At 47.2% G+C, this 16,889-nt stretch overlaps 1 protein-coding gene across 9 annotated transcripts in view; it reads right to left on the bottom strand.

Moving 5' to 3' along the window:
* ODF2 (outer dense fiber of sperm tails 2) overlaps window positions 1-9,704 on the bottom strand; it is a 29,022-nt gene extending 19,318 nt beyond the window's left edge. For 2 of the 9 annotated variants that reach the window (XM_019637444.1, XM_019637485.1), the window contains exons 1-3: window positions 9,456-9,638; window positions 6,593-6,683; window positions 709-879 (exon numbers count right to left, since the gene is read on the bottom strand). In XM_019637444.1, the coding sequence (XP_019492989.1) occupies window positions 709-879; window positions 6,593-6,683; window positions 9,456-9,619 (426 nt within the window). In that variant the 5' untranslated portion in view covers window positions 9,620-9,638. Of the gene's footprint in view, window positions 1-708; window positions 880-5,194; window positions 5,321-5,604; window positions 5,774-6,592; window positions 6,684-7,291; window positions 7,373-9,455 lie in introns of those variants that run through there. The other 7 variants (XM_019637453.1, XM_019637493.1, XM_019637476.1 and 4 more) reach the window with 7 other exon arrangements.
* Window positions 9,705-16,889: the final 7,185 nt, after the last annotated feature.

Below are 16,889 nucleotides of genomic sequence, written 5' to 3'. Positions count from 1 at the left end.
CAGAGAGCCTGCGCGGCTTGCTGGTTAGGGACCGAGCCAGGATACAAACCGTGGTTCAGCTGGCACACCACAGGAAGAGATGTCACAAAAAGGCCCCTGTGCTGTGGGCCATAGAGGAAGAAGGGACCGTTGCCAGGCAGCCAGCCCCAGATTCTCCAGGAGGGCCCACGGGCCCCGAGTGCGAGGGGAAGAATTAAAGACACAGGCCACATTAGGAGCCAAGGCCCAGGCTTCATGCCAGCCCCACCAACTTCCAGGGTGGGGGCTGTGGTCTTCCAGGTTGTTACAATCTCATTGCCATACGCCACCCAAAGACACAGCCCAGCAACCAAGAATAAACTTCCTTCGCTTCTTTGTTGTTGTTGTTTTTTGAACTTTTGTGTAAAATGGAAAGCAGGGGGCCCCAGTGTCCTAGTCATTTTATCTCAAAATGGGGACAATAATACCACTAGGTTTATTTACTGTTGTAATAAATGAAAACAGGCCATCTATACACAGCACCAGGCAAAGTCAGGGCCAGGCCTGGGCTCCGTGCTTAATGGAGAGGGATGTCAGGTTGCCCCAGCTATCTGTCCAGGGGCATCCGAAGCCCTGGGCAGCCTGTTGAGAAGCGTGAGAGGCCTGCAGGGAGGCAGCCGGGAGGGAGTGCCCACCAGGAACCCACATGTCCTCAGGGAACTAGCTCTCCCAGCCCCCCACCTCCCTCACCTCAGATTTGAGACAACCAACTGCGTTCATGAGACTGTCAATCTTCTTATCATAATGGTTCATCTTACAGTGACCCGAGTCATCATCTTCTGTAGAGAGGTCACTTAAACGCATTACTGAGACCAGCTTTTCCGAAGATGGTGGCGTGATCTCCAGGCAATGAGGTGGATTCTGATGGGAGAGAAAGAACACACAGACTCGTAAGGCAAAACCGCAACCACTTGAACCGCATGTGCTTGTCCACTGGAGGCAGAAAGAGCTAACACGGCTAACAGACCAACCACAGGGTCTCGGAAGAACACGCCACAAAAGTAGTAATTCCTAAAGCAAGGGACGTTTTCATATACCTAGGGTAGAAGAGAAATATGTCAAAAGTCTTTGAAATGAATATGAATGCGTGATGGTGGGTAGTGGCAGAGGTACACAAATCATCTTTTAAAGGAATTTTAAGGATAAGTAAGGAAATCTGAATATGGACCAGGTATTATATGATATTAAGAAATAAAGTTTTTAGAAATCATTGTTATTTTGGCTATGTAGAAAAATGTTATTAGAAACGCATAATGAATAATTTACTATGGTATGATGCCTGGAAAACATTTACGCACACAGTATAAAAAAATTTTTTTAAATGCATGGTCCCTTCAGAAAAGTTTATGTAAAACTGTTTAACACTTTGCTTTTAAGACTTCAGAAAGGAAGATATTATAATCTAGGGGCCAGGGTTTCCATGGGTTTTTGATAAATTGAACTTGGCTCATTCTGTAAATTTATTCTGGTACATTAAATAGTTGTTACTTCTCATTATTTGTACAGTTCTTTGCTCCTCTTAAGCCGAGGTGGATGACCTTCTGTGTCAATTTCCAAGGAAAGATGATGGCTATCAGGAATAAAAGTGTTTAATAAGGGTGTAATCACAGGGTACAACTTAAAAAATGCATGTGTCTTTGGTCTCAGCGACTCTATTTTTAGGAATTTATCAAGAAGATCTAAGAATGTGAACCAATATTGAAATTCAAGGCAAGGACATAAATAAATGTAATGACAAGATAGTATTGGCTAAATATATAACGGTACAAATATACACACAATGGAATACTGCCTTAAAAAATAATGTGCAATGGGGCCAGCCGAGTGGCGCGGTGGTTAAGAGCTGGCTTGGGACGCCAGAGGGCCCCGGTTTGGATCCCACATATGAGGGCCAGTGACACTGCCCTCCACAGCTAAGATGCTGAACAACAGCTCAACCTGGAGCTGGGCTGCATTGAGTTGCCGGCGACAGCGTAGGCTGCAGCCCCTGCTGCAGTGGGTTGCCATGGGCTACCGTGTGTAGCCAGCAGCCAGCGTGAGCAGCCAGCAACTGCTGTGAGTGCCGTCCAGAAGCAGGCAACTGATCTGCCTCACCTGGGAAGAGTTCAATGATGGTGCCAACTTGGGCCAGTGAAGCAACGTCCTCCACTACTAGACTGAAGAACAAAAGGAAAGCAACTTGTCTGTTCCCCTTCCCCCAATTCTCCAGTGCTGTTCCCATCCCCCAATTCCCCAATAAAAATTAAAAAAAAAAAAAATAATGTGCAATGCAAATATAGTAAAAATATGTGTACAAAAAAAGTTATGTATGCGATAAGTAAAATATGATTCCTTGTTATAAAAATCAAAAGAATTGAGTCTGTTCATAAGATCAGGAAGGCTTGCACTTACCTAGAAGTGACATGGATATTTTCAGGGTGGTGGGATCACAGGTGTTTTTTACTTTTTCCTTGTACTGATTTGGATTTTCTAATTTTTCAACAATGACTATGCATTGCTTATATAAGAAAAAAGTTACTTTTAATATTTTAAAAAAAGGATAATAGGAAAATTAGGAAAATATAGAGACATTACAATTATAATGAGAGAGAAAAAGAAACGACAAAGGAAAAAAACTGTATAGGAAACAGTGATGGTAAAAGTACCAAAATATTAGTTTCAGGACAGGGAGTACGCTTGTGGGGGAAGGAGAGTAGTGAGAGGAATACGACCAGAGGGGAGATTCTAGAGAAGCTAGTGATGTGTTTCTTGAGCTGAGTGATGGTTACACATATATTTTTTTTAAACTTCATCAAACAACACATTTCTGATGTGTCTTTCCTGCACTTTTCAACTAATAAGTTTTTAAAACTTAATAGCAGGCATATTAGAACAGGAGAATTTTAGGTGATTGTCTATTTTTCTGTTTTTTTTCAACTTTCCATAATAAAAATAGATCACTTTATTTAGTAATAGGGTAGAGAAAAAAAGCAGACCTTCTTTCTCTCAAAGCTAATCTTATGTATCAGAAGGTGTTTTTTTTTAAAAAAAAAACACACACAAGAATTCCCCATATGCACGCAGCAGCTTCTGGGGTCCATGTCCAGCTGTACTGCAAACTTCCTCCTTCTAGGGTCTTTCCTCTCTTGTGCATAATAGAAAGGGCCAGGCTGGGGTCTCCCAGCAACATGGAGGGCCCCTGGAAAGTGGAGAAGGGCTGGCCCAAATAGCATGAAAGAGAGCTACTGTTTTGAGAGTTGACAAGTCACCTCTCTGAGACTCTCCATTTCTAGGATTCTGTGGCCCCAGGACTGGAAGGGACATTGAGATTTCCAGAGGGGACCACAGCTCCTAGCATCTTATGTCAACAGGAAGTCAATTTTCATAGCAGCATAACTTTGATGTGTACTTCGAAAACTACCAAGTCTTTTCACTTTTTTGAAAAGCATTTTAAGTTATATGGTATGCTTGTTATAAAGAAATTCACACAGGCCATGAAAAAAGTAAACCATTAAAAGCTTCCCACACTCCAGAGGTAATCACCGCTTACCACTTTTTGTATATCCTCCCAGAAAATGTTACGTACATACAAACATATCCATACACACATGGACACATCAATGCCCTTTTCTGCACAAATTGGGCCAAACTCTTCATGTTGTGTGGCTCCGTGATTCATTATCACATGTAAATATCTACCTCAATCTTTGTAATGAATGGTTGCATGGTATTCCATTGTATGATGTATCATAATTTAGCCAATACCCTTCTGATAGACTTTAGGTTGCTTCCAATTTTTCTGTTCCAAACAATACTATAACAAACATCTTTAACACAGATCCCTGTATTCTTCTGACTTTTTAAGGATAAATTCCTAAGTGCTAAACTACAGAATCACTGGATAGATGCTGCCACGCTGCCTCCAGCACAGTTCAATCAGTTTCACGATCCTCTTAGAACTGTGTAAAAACATTCATTGACACCCCGTATGCTTGCCAACACAAGATATTTGTAATCTTTTCAACCTTTTTCCATTCAATAAAAATAAGAGCTTGTTGTTTTTGTTTTTAAAACATAGCTTTTAATTTACATTTCATTGGTTACTAGTGAGATCCCCATAGTAAAAAATGTAAGACGATATTTGAATTCCAATCTTCCTTATACTTAGATTTATATACTGGCCAGAACGCTTCTCATTTATTCCCTAGAATAATATCCCATACTCCCTTTGCCTCTTTGGGACAAATTGGTAAATCAGGGAGTCAAAACCATGAAGTATGACTATAAACTTCAGAGTAATTCCTTTTATTTTTTATTTCTAATTTTAAAAGTAATAAGCTATCAGAAAAAAACTGAATCTTTCACAATAGATCAGGTATCAGCCTCTTAAAGTAGTCTCAAGTCCTTTACTTGTCCCAAATAATGAGATCTTTTGTCTAAAACGTGACCAAAAGGCCTTGTCTTATCATTGAGTTTTTTCACTGCAATTGACTAGAATATAAGCAGAAGGAAGGTATATCTGCCATTCTGCAGCTGTAACCCGTGCCCAGCAGTATCTGGCACAAGTCTCAATAAATGTGCATGAATTACTACACAGATGGATGGATCGACAGACAAGCAAAACATGTTGAAGCAAAAAAAAGAAGACAGTTCTCTTGGTATCTTGACAACTAATACTGAAGTCAGTTTATGCCCCAGCAAATGGCTCCAACAGAAACTTTGATGACATCTGTGGAATATGGGCATGAACTCTTATGGAGACCACCTCAGAAGAGGCGATGCTTTCTTGGATACGTACACTCTGGTATATATATTTTTTGTTATGCTTCAGATACTATCACAGTTACATGAGAAATGACATGTGGCTCCTCACAAACAAACTAGAGGCCAAGAGTATAGCCTCTTGAATGGACCCTCTGAGTCCTAACTCCAGCTCTGCTAACTTTCGCTGAGATGTCACCTCTCCAGGCCTTGGTTTTCGCATCTGTACATGGGGTGGGCAGGACCTACCATATCGCAGTGTCATGAGGACTCAAGAAGATTCACGTGCTTTCAGGGTTTAGTAAGGTGCTCAGTAAACAGGACTACTGGGATGTGTCTAACAGCTACAACCAACCCCGAGTCATACCAGCTCGAGTATGAGGCCTGCTAGACCCTGACCAGTCCGAGAAGAAAAGCCTGAACAGAGAGAGCCTACCTCCCACTTGCATCCCACATGCCGGGCAGGTGACTTTCCAGGGGGCATCCAAGGTACCTTGGTTTTCACCCGGACACTCCGCCGCACATTCACGGTGTCCCCTTTCATTCCGCGCTTATGAGATTTCTGTGGAAAGGGACAAAGCCAGCGTCACGTCCCCACACAGCTGGCTGTGGCGTCACTCGGGTGGCATCCATCTCCAACTCTGCAGGGGAGCCTCTACTGACTAAGGCTCCTTACTGCTGCCATTTCTGGATGACAGTCCTGCCTACCTTCTAACTAGGCAACTAAACTTCGAAAGCGAGTGTGTTTGTCTCTCAAACCTTTGGAGTTGGCAGCACAAGGAGGCTGAGCTGGGAGGTGTCGCCCTGCTCCACAGCCTTCACCGTGCCCCACTGGCATGCTCCTACCTGGCTGCTGGTCGCTGATGGTTTCGGGAGTTTTTTTATGTGGACATGGACGGGGGTGTTTTCATCCACGTGAACATGTAAGGGGGGAGTTGAAGAGCGGTCCTTCATGGTTCGCTTCTGGCAGGCCGGGGAGAACAACACAAAAAAGGCTGATCTGTGGATGAGCAAACTGGGCATAAAAAACAGAGCTCGCAGCCTCTGGGGCCACTGAGAGCCTAGCCACCAAGCGAGCAGGACAGCCACTAACTACTGGCATGCAGGCAGGAACCAAGGAGGGAGTGCCATTCAGCAGGCTCCTGCAGAGATCCCAGGTGAGGACTACCAGAGGTCCAGGTCCAACTGAGCGAGGGGGTCTGCAAGACCCGCACATTCGACAAAAGGGCCCAAACCCGGGCCCAGGTCCTCAGAGCTGGCTCTCGTCCCAGCCTGCTGGAATGCACAGCTCCTCCTTAGATTTAGCGCAGCACAGCTGGGAAGCAGGCAAATCCTTCCACAGCGCAATCTAAACCGGGCATGCTCCATTAGCACGGGAAACACAAAATGATTAGGGCGCAAAATAAACCAGACACCAGGCAGGGAAGAGACTACTGAAACAGAAAGCTGAGTTAAGAAGGTTCTATGGATTCTAAAGAAAATGTAAGCAAGGCAAAACCCCAGCTACATACTCACCATCAGCGCCTATCCCCTCCCAATCTTTTTTTTCCCCTTCTTCTTCTCCTTCATTATTATTATTATTTAGAACACATTAAATATGTTCTAAAGACTTCTGAAATATGTCTGGAAGGATTACGACAACCTCCTAATACCTGGCAGCCTTACCATAAGCAGAAAAAAACCCAGCCCATCAGCAGGATCTGCATGAAGGCACCTAGCAGAGTATTAGGCCACAGTTGTGCCAGCAGGGTAAGACAGCTCCCAGAAAAGCTGTGCAAAAGCGCTTTGGGCAGACCTGCAGACCGAACAGCTGCTCCGTGTGCACATCACCTACCGTCACAGTCACACTGGGTGCGCCACAAGGTGTCCTCAGGACCTTTTTCTGTGTGAGACTTGTTACTCCGTTCTTCCCACACGATGGAAACCTGCACCCAGGCACAAAAACCAGATTATAGGCAGAAAACTAGGGCTCTTCTATTTCTTAGATCTCCTGAAGTTATATACTACATATGGTGGGTAACAAGTTGATGGCTGGGAGAACCAGTCTGAAATCGCTTGGCTCCCTTTACATGAGGCACCAAACAGGCATGATGTGCTGGCAGTAAGATGGAAATAGGGGTGACAGGCATTGGCAGGGAACGCCTCTTAACCTGCCATCGCATCACATGTATTGTGACCTTTTGCTGAAAAGCCCAGCTGTCATCCTGTCAGGTGACAAAAAGCAGGCAGCACATGAGCATCAGCCAAGGTACTAGTTTGACTAAGGGTAAAAGTGCCCAGCACAGTGCCCAGGGCAGAGGCAGCCCTGGAGAAATGCTCAGTGAATGACTGACATAAAAAGACAGAGCAATAGGCTCAGGAACAAAGTCCCTGTGACTCAAATTAATAGAGTCAAAATATTCAACTAACAGGATGAAAAATTACTATTTCCTAAAATTTTCTACTTGCTACTCTTTAAGCTCCTAAGACGCAGGGTTATTTATTATTATTATTATTATTATTATTATTATTTTGTATACCATGTGTAGCTCACCTTGCTTATACATAAACAGCCCCATCACCAGATTTGCAAATACAGCAAACATTTAATCTCCAAAATTTGGCAGCAGTACATCTGAGAATTCCAGGATGAGAAGTTCATTTGATCCATCCCACTGCCTCCTAACAATACTAAAATACGACTTCGCCCTCCCCACAAATAACTTAGAGAAGATAATGCAATATAAAAACTTCTGGCCGGCCGAGTGGCTCAGTTGGTTAAGAGCTCGCTCAAGAGTGCGAGCTCTGAGCAACAGCGGTTCAATTCCCGGTCCGAGCTGAGTAGCCACTGAGCTGCCAAAAGGTGGCAGGATGGCTCAGCTAAAAAAAATAAATAAAAATATTGAGCCCTACTAATCATTTAGCCAAGAAATACTGAATCTGAGTAGATGGTTTTTTTCCCTCCTCACTTAGAATATTTCTGTCCACTAAAAGCCAGTAGACATGGGTAATCTGTCTCCTTCAACTGGGTTTCCCATCAAACACTTGGACTCCATCAACACCTTGCTAACTGCTGCATCCACCTCTTGTATCATTGTTACTTTACACCTGGTCTCCTTTCAAAAAGGATCTAAGCCTAGTAATCCATTGAGACAACAATGGTGGCCCTATTCGCTACCAGGAACTGGGGCAGCTGGGGAGGGAGGGAGATTAAGGGGGCAGAGCTGAGATCATGTCTGCATTTTTTTCCTCTTTCCCCTTAAAAATGATTTCCAAATATTTTGGTTCAGACTTTCAGTACACTGAACAGGGAGGCTGAATAAAGAAGCCTCCAACCTGGAGGCCCCTGACTACCTTTCCCTGCCCTCCAGCGGAGGCCCCCCCCCCACATTGGCAGTACCTGGGGGAGCCTCCTGAGGATGAGGCAGACATGACTAGGCATCAAAGCCGCAAAGGTGGACAATTGGGTCAGCAGGCTCTGCTCAGGGGTACCCAGAGGGGCTTGTCAATGAGAATCTCAGGGGCCCAGCATCAAATGTCCTCCTGAGGGGGAGGAGGGTGGAAGCTTTGGGGGTGGCACTTGGATGACAACTTGGGAGGTGCTCCTCTCTACTGTCCAAGTCGCACAGCAACTGTCCTGCCAAAGTGGGGTGAGATAGGAGAGGCTGAGCGACCTGTGTGACGGAGGCCAGCAGGCGGGTAGGGGACGCGGTGGTAGCTCCCCTCCCCAGGGAGGAACGTGGGGGGGTGGGGGGACTTCGAGCTAAAGGACCACCACACCTAGGCCCCACCCGGAAGGGAAGGCGCGTGGCCACCAAGGGTAAAACCTGAGGTGCTGGCTGGCTTTCGTCGAGGGTGGGCGAGAACCGCTAGGGTCCAAATGGGCCCCAAAGAGCCAGAACCCACGCAGGGAGCTGGGAGAGTGGCGGGGTATATTCGGGGCGGGACCGGGGCAACTGTCTTCTAGGAGAAGGGGCGTTCCCGTCAAATAGATACCCGGAGAGGACCAATAGTATTTGAAAGAAGGAGGAGCGGAGGTTTCCAGAGATAAAGGGGCGCTCTGCCACTAGTAGATAACCCCGACAGCGCAGGGAATATTCTCCCGGGCGCAGCAGCAGCCTCTGGGAATCTAGCATCCGAGTTAGAGCGGGTTAGACACCGGGTTGTGCAGGGAGCGGGGCGGGACCCCCCAGAAAGATCCCCCTGGAAGGGTCAACTAGCTCCAGAGGGTTCGGGGACCCGAAAGGGGTCCCCAGGGGGACAGTGCTGCCTACGAAGAGCGGACAAATAACTGCCGTGCCCAGGCCCGCGGGGAGGGAAGGGCGGACTGGGCGACGCCCACCGGCGGGCAAGAGGGCGCGGGGCCAATCTCCGTCGGTGGATAGAAGGGACGACCACCCACCAGCGGGCAGGAGGAAACCAGTTTCTGCCCATAGAGAGAAGGGCGAAGCCCTGCCAGAGGGCAGCAGAGAAGCGGGCCGAGCCCCGCCGGTGGCCAGGTGAGGGGAGAGGCAACCGGCCCGCCCGTTAGCTGGAGAAGGCCCGCGCCGGTGGGCGGGGCGGGGGCCCAGATTCTGACCGGAGCTGGACGAGCGCGCCAGAGGGCTGCAGGCGGGGGCGACCCCGGTGGGGGCCATCCCGCCCGTGGGGACTAGACCCGGCGGCGGCTGCGGCGCGCCCCGGAGCGCCTCGGGTCCCGCCTAGCGGAGGCCTCTCACCAGGAGCGACACGGCTGCGCCCAGAAACGCCTCCTTATGAAGTCGTTGAAGTCGGAGGCCAGGGTCGTGCCATGGAGACGCCGCGGCGGATGTAGTCCGGCTCCGGCGGCGGCTCCTCCCCGCTTCCGCCTACTTTTCCGACACCCGGTCGGCAGCTCGCCCATTGGCCAGTTCAAACCCCGCCGTGAGCCTCTCGGGTTTCGCCATTTAGGCCCAGACCCAGGCGTCACAGAGATGCTCCGCCCCACCCAAAACTCCGCCCGCTTTCGGGCCACGCGGCCCATCGCCATGGAGACGCGCGACGCTACTAGCGGGACTTGCCCGGGCTAGCCCCACGGTTCAAGGCCCAGCTAAACCCCTCTGCCATTTTTACCATGCCTTCTTGTCCTCCTCGAGTCCCAGAACTCAAAGTGCCACAACCCTAACCTACTCTCTTTGATACGTTTTAGGAAACTGGGCTCAGAGATGAGGCACAGAACAAATTAGTGGCTGGAGCTGCACCCTGCTTCTGGAAATCCAGCCCTGTCTCTACTCCTCTGTTGGTGCGGAGTAGACTCCCCCCTCCCACATCGCCCCTGTCTTTGTCCAGACAGGAGGAAGGGTCCGAGCTCCCCTTGCTCCTCACTGCCCTCCTGCATACTGCATGCCGCTGTGTGTACAGACCTACTCCGACGAGGTCCTCGCTGTGCCGCCATCTTCCCAGCTATGCTTCACTGTCAGCCAATCGTGAGGGGTTGTCACGTGGCTCACGGTGCCGCCCTGGATTCTGGGACTTTAACAGCCTCGGGACCGACCCTGGCTTCCAGTTCTTTGACATGCTCATCTCCATGACTTTCCCCGCTGCACTTCAGCCACGCACCCCCAGGTTAACACAACTGGTTCGCATGAAATTTTAAATTCCAGTTCCCCCCTCTCGAAATAGAACCTGCTTTTCTGCTTTGCTCTCACAATCTAATGCCTACCCGGTTCATTCTTCAGTGTTAAGGAGCATTCCACTCCGTTTGACATGTTCATTTTCTCCCAGTTGAATAAATGATGGATTCCCCAATCCCTGTAACCCAATCATCTGAGGCTCCGCAAAGACCATACCCACAAATCATTGCCTCCACCCTCAGCGGAGCCCTCACCACTGCCCAGCAATTGTTCTATTTGACCCTGGACCGTCCCTCTCCGCCTCCCCACTGTGGCTTTTCCAAACCTTTGCCTCTTCCCCATCCCATATCCAACTCTCCTTTTTCTTAGAGAACAATAAAGCTATCTAGTGGGATTCCTTCCACCTTCTCACCCTCCCTCATCTTCGTCTTCCCCCACTCTCAAGTCCCTCTTCAGAGGAAGAGCTGTCCTTCTTGCTGCCCAAGATAAACTTCTTGCTTCCAGGCCTAGATCAAACATCTCTGTAAAATGGCTTGCTACCCCCAAGACAGGTTTGTCAGTGCTCCCACCTTCATTGAAGCAATATTAACTCCTGTGTGCTAAGCCCAGTGCAAGGGACACTAGGCCAACACACCCCACCAGTCTTCTAGGAGCCCATGGCTGACCACTCGAATGGGACCAGACCAGATAAAATGATGAAAGATTTTCCCTCCCCACCTGCTGAAGGATTTTGCCTGTGTGGTTTTGTCCCTTCTGCACCATCTAAGAAGGGGCTTTCCCTGCCAGTGTAGTTCTTTGGGGCTTTTGTGATGCAGAACTTGAGAATGGACAGGATTGAGAACACACACACACACACACACACACACACACACACACACACAGCTGGGTAGGAAGGAGGAGGAAAAGCTCCTCAAAATATAACATGGGGGTGTTGGGGTAACAGGTACTGAAGATGGGGCACAGGGGCACCTGTAGTGTGTAAAGGATGTGGGCTGGGGAAGAAAAGAGTGATTTTTAAAAGCATAGCTGTGGGCTGGGTATCTTCCCTTTTGTAGTGTTTGAAAAATGCAAGAATTTGAATTATTCTATTACTTTGCATTGTTGGACCGTGTTTTCTGAATGCAAACCACTTAGCCTGACCAGCAATGGCCACTTTTCTTAAAAGGGCAATACCCAGCACTGATGAGGGCTTTGGGAAGCAAGCAGTCTCACACATTGCTGGTAGGTTTAAAAATTGATGTAACCTTTTGACAATTGGGTATTACATATCAAAAACTTTAAACACCAACATTCTCTTTGATCCAGCAATTTCACATCTAGAAATGTAATTTAACAGAATAACCAAGGAGGCATGCCAAGATTTAGATCTTAAAGAGAAATTCCATCAGCCCTTGTTTTCTTCAATATAACTCGGGTTTTTTTTTTAATTTTTGGTAGTTTCAGTGTAATTTTTTAACTGACCCTTTCTGACCTTCCCAAGGGATTAAGAGACTTGCGGGGGGGGGAGGTCTCTCAAGCTTGCCTGAGGCCCAGGCAAAAAGAAATCTCCACATGGTCCAGATCTGTGGACCAGGAAATTTTGAGGGATTTGGAGCAAAAGCCAATTCATAATAGGCAATATGTATTTATTGCCAGCGCATGCCCTGGGCATATGAGTTCTCTCTGGAATCGGGTGCGAGGATGAATGGTGTGGAGCAGTTAAGAATAGAGAGCAGCTAGGGTGGGGCAGCGGGAAACTGGTAGATTCCAGATCCCAGCACGCAGGTCTGTCTAATCAGAGGCCTCATGAAAATGATTAATATTTGTGGAAAGCTGAAAAATCAATTCAGCTGCTTGCTAAGTTATGTTACACATACTCAAGGGGATACTACAGAACCATTAAAAATAAGATCCAGGGCCGGCCAAGTGATGGGATGGTTAAGAACTGGCTTGGGATGCCAGAGGGAGCCAGTTCGGATCCCACATATGAGGGCCAGTAACACTGCCCTCCACAGCTAAGATGCTGAACAACAGCTCGACTTGGAGCTGGGCTGCCCTGAGTTGCCGGTGACAGCCTAGGCTGCAGCCCCTGTTGCAGTGGGCTGCGGTAAGCTACTGTGTGTGGCCGGCAGCCAGCGTGGGCGGCCGGCAGCAGGTGTGAGCTGCCAAGAGCCGCTGTGAGCGGCCATCCAGAGGCCAGCGACCGATCTGCCTCACCAGGGAAGAGCGCAATGATAACACCAACATGGGCCAGTAAAATGACGTCCTCCACAACTAGACTGAAGAACAAAAGGACAGCAAGTTGTCTGTTCCTCTTCCCCAGATTCCCCAGTGCTGTTCCCCTCCCCCAATTCCCCAATAAAATCTAAAAAAAAAATAATAATAATAATAAGATCCATTGTTCAGACATGGAAAGACCTCCAAAACATGGGTAAGAAAAACAAAAGGCAAGGCCGTAAGTCACATGCACCTGTAAGTTGACCATGATGCCATTTCTGCATGTAAATAACCTGTGTATGTTAGTGTGTGCATGTAAAAAAACAATCTGGAGAAGCATATAGTGAACTGTTAGGACTGGTTCTTTCTGGAAGGTGGAATTAAGGGAGATTTTACATTGTAAATTTCTGTAATATTTAAGCATTTTTGCATAGGAATGTTTCTAGTCAGAAAAAACCCAACAGATTAAAAACTTGTTGGAGAAGATAATCATGATATATTGGTTGGAAAAATAGGCTGTAGACCAGGGAGTTCAGTGGAAGTCTATTAAGAGTTTTAGGGGGCTGGGGAGAGATACAGATATAAATTCATTGGAAAAATAGACTGCAAATGTTGAGTGGAGGGTACATGGGTATTTCTTATGTTATTCTTATATACTCTTTTTGGTACTTAAAAAATGTATTTTAACTGTGAACTATATTTCAAAAGAGGGTATGTAATGTGTATCAGTTCGCTAGAGCTGCTATAGCAAAGTACCACAAACTGAGTGACTTTAACAACAGAAATGTATTGGCTTACAGTCCCGGAGGCTGGAAGTCAGATCGTGTCAGCAGGGCAATGTTCCCCCTGAGGGCGCTGGAGAAGGTTTGCTTCCAGGCCTCTCTCCCGGCTTCTGGTTGTTTCTTGGTAGCAGAGCTCCAGTCTACACTTGGTATTCTCCTGTGTGTGTCTGAGTTTCCCCTTTTTATAAAGATACCACTTATACTGGATTAGGGGCCCACCCTACTCCTCATCTTAACTAATTATATGTACAACGACCCTATTTCCAAACAAGGTCACATTCTGAGGTTCTGGGGTTAGTACTTCAATATATGAACTGGTGGGGGTCACAATTCTGTCCACAACATAGTGCAGATGTTCAGTTTTAAGACGTATCATAGAATAGATGCTAATGGGGCCACTGTCTAGCTTAGGAAATAAGAGAGACTGAAATTTTTTTTTAACCAGAAGACACTATCTTAAATGTTAACACTAGCGATTTTATTTGTCTCGCCCTGTTTTTCTAAATTTCAACAATGAACATGGACTTCTCACATTAGTTAGAAATAACCACAAATGAAGGAGCAACTGCAGCTCTGGGCCCCAACCCTTCATGCAACTTGCAACCCCGAGTCCTCCAGCTCAGGCTCCAGCCTCTCCATTTACCCAAGGGCCTGATTACCAGTTATTTCTATCCAGGAGCACCTTCCCCAGGGGCCTGATGCAACTCCCACAGTACTGCCCTGGGGAGAAGAAAGAACTGGAAGAGAAAATTCTCCCAGGCCCTATCAAACTTTGGCTTCTCTTGGACCCTTTGACCAGCCACTCACTGGCCCTGGGCCTCTGAGGCTGGATGGATGCTGGGTTCGGCTGACAGTCCTGGTTTTATGGTTGCCCAAACCAGTGGTCCTAAAAGCATGGTCCTTGTACCAACAGCATCAGTATCATCAGGGAACTTGTTAGAAATGCAAATTCTTGCACCCCACCCCAGACCTACTGAATCTGAAATTCTGGGGGCTGGGCCCAGCAATATGAGTTTTAACAAGTTCTTTAGGTGATTCAGGTGCACTCTAAAATCTGAGAACCACTTCCCAGGCACCATTGGGAGGGATCTTGGAGGGCACATTTTGTCGTGCCCATTCATTTTCAGAAGGAGAAACGGGCATTTTACAGAGAGGAGAAGGGCCTGGCTAAGTGCCACAGACAGTTAAAGTGGCAGAGAGGAAACTAGAAATTAGGTCATCTGTTTCCGGAGCCCCCCATTCCTTGTTCTGATTCAGGCACACCTCCTAAGTCCACCCTGATTCACTCTGTCACTGTCTGGAAGGTCACCATGATGCCAGTGACCATCAATGCCGGACTCTCTGTGCCAGGCACTGTGCCACCCTCATTAGCTCATGAATCCTCACAACATCCAGTGATATTGGCACAAGTGCCAACCCCATTTTACAGAGAAGAAAACTGAGGCTAGAGAAAGGTCAGGACACTTGCCCAAGGTCACAGAGCTGGAAAGGGCCAAGACAGAACTCAAACCAGCTTTTTCTGACCCCAGGACCCATGTTGTGGCTAGCAAGACCACACCAAGGTTTGCAGGGACCGCCACCATCCACACCAAGGTTTGTAGAGACCTCCATCAACCACACCAAGGTTTGCAGAGACCTCCACCATCCACACCTAGGTTTACAGGGACCGCCACCATCCACACCAAGGTTTACAGGGACCGCCACCATCCACACCAACATTTGCAGAGACCTCCACCATCCAGGAAGGGCTCTTCAGCATCTATAATTCAGCTGAGAAACTAAAAGGAGACAAAAATCTCTCTGAGCAGGCAAAACCCTTGGCAAACAGCCAATGCCCCAAAGCTACTGCCACTAAGTGATAGGAAAGCCCCTTGTCTCTTGGTTTCCACACAGTTATACCAACCAGGGGGTTGGGGGCAGAGAAGGTGAGAAGCAGTTCTCCAGGAGAGAGGTTACTAGACAACAGCTCTTGCCCACTGATCCCCACTTTCTCATTTTCTCGGTCATCCATGCCTCCCCCAAGCAGCCAGTGTGCCTCAGGGCAAGGCTTCCCAACCTTCTTCACAGCAGAACACACATAGAAAACCAAAATATTTGCACACTACTACCCCGAGTAGTCTGGAGCGCATGGGGGTAGGGTGGTACTTGGTAGTCTAGATCAGGGGTCAGCAAACTGCAGCTCTTTGGGTTTGTTCCGTCTCAAAAGTTTGCCGACCCCTGAAAGAGCCAATCCTGTCCCTCACAACAATTTAAAAATTATTCGAGAGCCATAAATATATTTTTACATAATCACCATTATGCGAATAATAGCCTTTAAAATTTTTATAAATGAAACTATGATAGTTTTATTTTCATTTTCAATTTTACTTCAGAGCCACAGTTCGAAAGCCGCAGTTTGCTGACCCCTGGCGGCTCTTCCGTCTCAAAAGTTTGCCGACCCCTGGTCTAGATGAAAATTTCATAACACATTCTTCATAATACATATTAGGATTAGAAACTATAGTATAAAGTACTAGGGAAGATATTAAAGCTCAGTTTTGTATGAAACTTCCAAATAAAACATGATGCTATTGACACAAAAGGCCACATACTGTGTGGTTCCATCCACAGGACAGTTTGGCAAAACCACAGGGACAGAAAACAGATCAGTGGTTTCCAGGGGCAGGGGTGGGAGGAGGGAGTTGACTGTAGAGTGGCACAGGGGAATTGGGGAGGGGGGTGATATATTATTATGTATATTCTATACCTGCATTGTAGTGGTGGTGACACAACTGTTTACATTGCCAAAAATCATCAAAGTAAATTTTAGTGTACATAGGTTTAGCAGTAGTTCCCAAACCTGTCAATTCCTCAGAATGACCTGGGGTGGTTTGGTTCAAAAACAGTCAGACTTCCCCACAATCTTCTGAGCCAGAACCTTGTAGTGTGGAGACAGGAGGGGGGCAGGAATCTGCATTTCAACAAGCTCCCCAGGTAGCCAGTGGTGGAGTGTGGGCCAGGACTTCTGGGTCAGGATGGGATTCCAAGCTTCCGTCTCTGATTCCCTGATTCCCAGGCTCATACATCCAACCCCTACCTGACATGCACACCTGGATCTCAAATTAACACGTCTAAAACTGGCCTTCTGCCCTGCCCCCATCCAGTCTTCTCCATTTTAGTTCATGACAGTTCCATTCTTCCAGTAACTCGAGCCAAAAACTTTGGCATCACCCTCAACTTCTCTTTTTGTTGTTGTTGTTGTTTAGTTTTTATTTCAGAATTATAAACTTAACTGTTTGGTTCAACTAGACTTGGAGGGAGATAAGGAAAACAAGGAACCCAAAGAATTGTGGGTAAAGGGTGCTGTTCTGAGCTATGGAAGGGATGGTCTGGTGGTGAAGACAAAGCACAAATCATTATTAGTGTTGTCCAGACAGCAGTGGTGACCTGGTTGGCATTGTCATTCTGGACCCAAAGCTCTCCATGGCATCCACAGTATCCGTGGCCTTTTTCACCTTGCCAAAGACCACATGCTTGCCACCCAACCTCTCAGTCTTGGCAGTGCTGATGAAAAACTGGGAACCATTTGTGTTGGTCCAGGGTT

The sequence above is a fragment of the Hipposideros armiger genome, unplaced genomic scaffold (genome assembly GCF_001890085.2).
Source record: "Hipposideros armiger isolate ML-2016 unplaced genomic scaffold, ASM189008v1 scaffold_3, whole genome shotgun sequence".
Lineage (NCBI taxonomy): Eukaryota > Metazoa > Chordata > Mammalia > Chiroptera > Hipposideridae > Hipposideros > Hipposideros armiger.
Note: the sequence above shows the minus strand (reverse complement) of the source record. Positions and strands in the feature narration are given on the sequence as shown.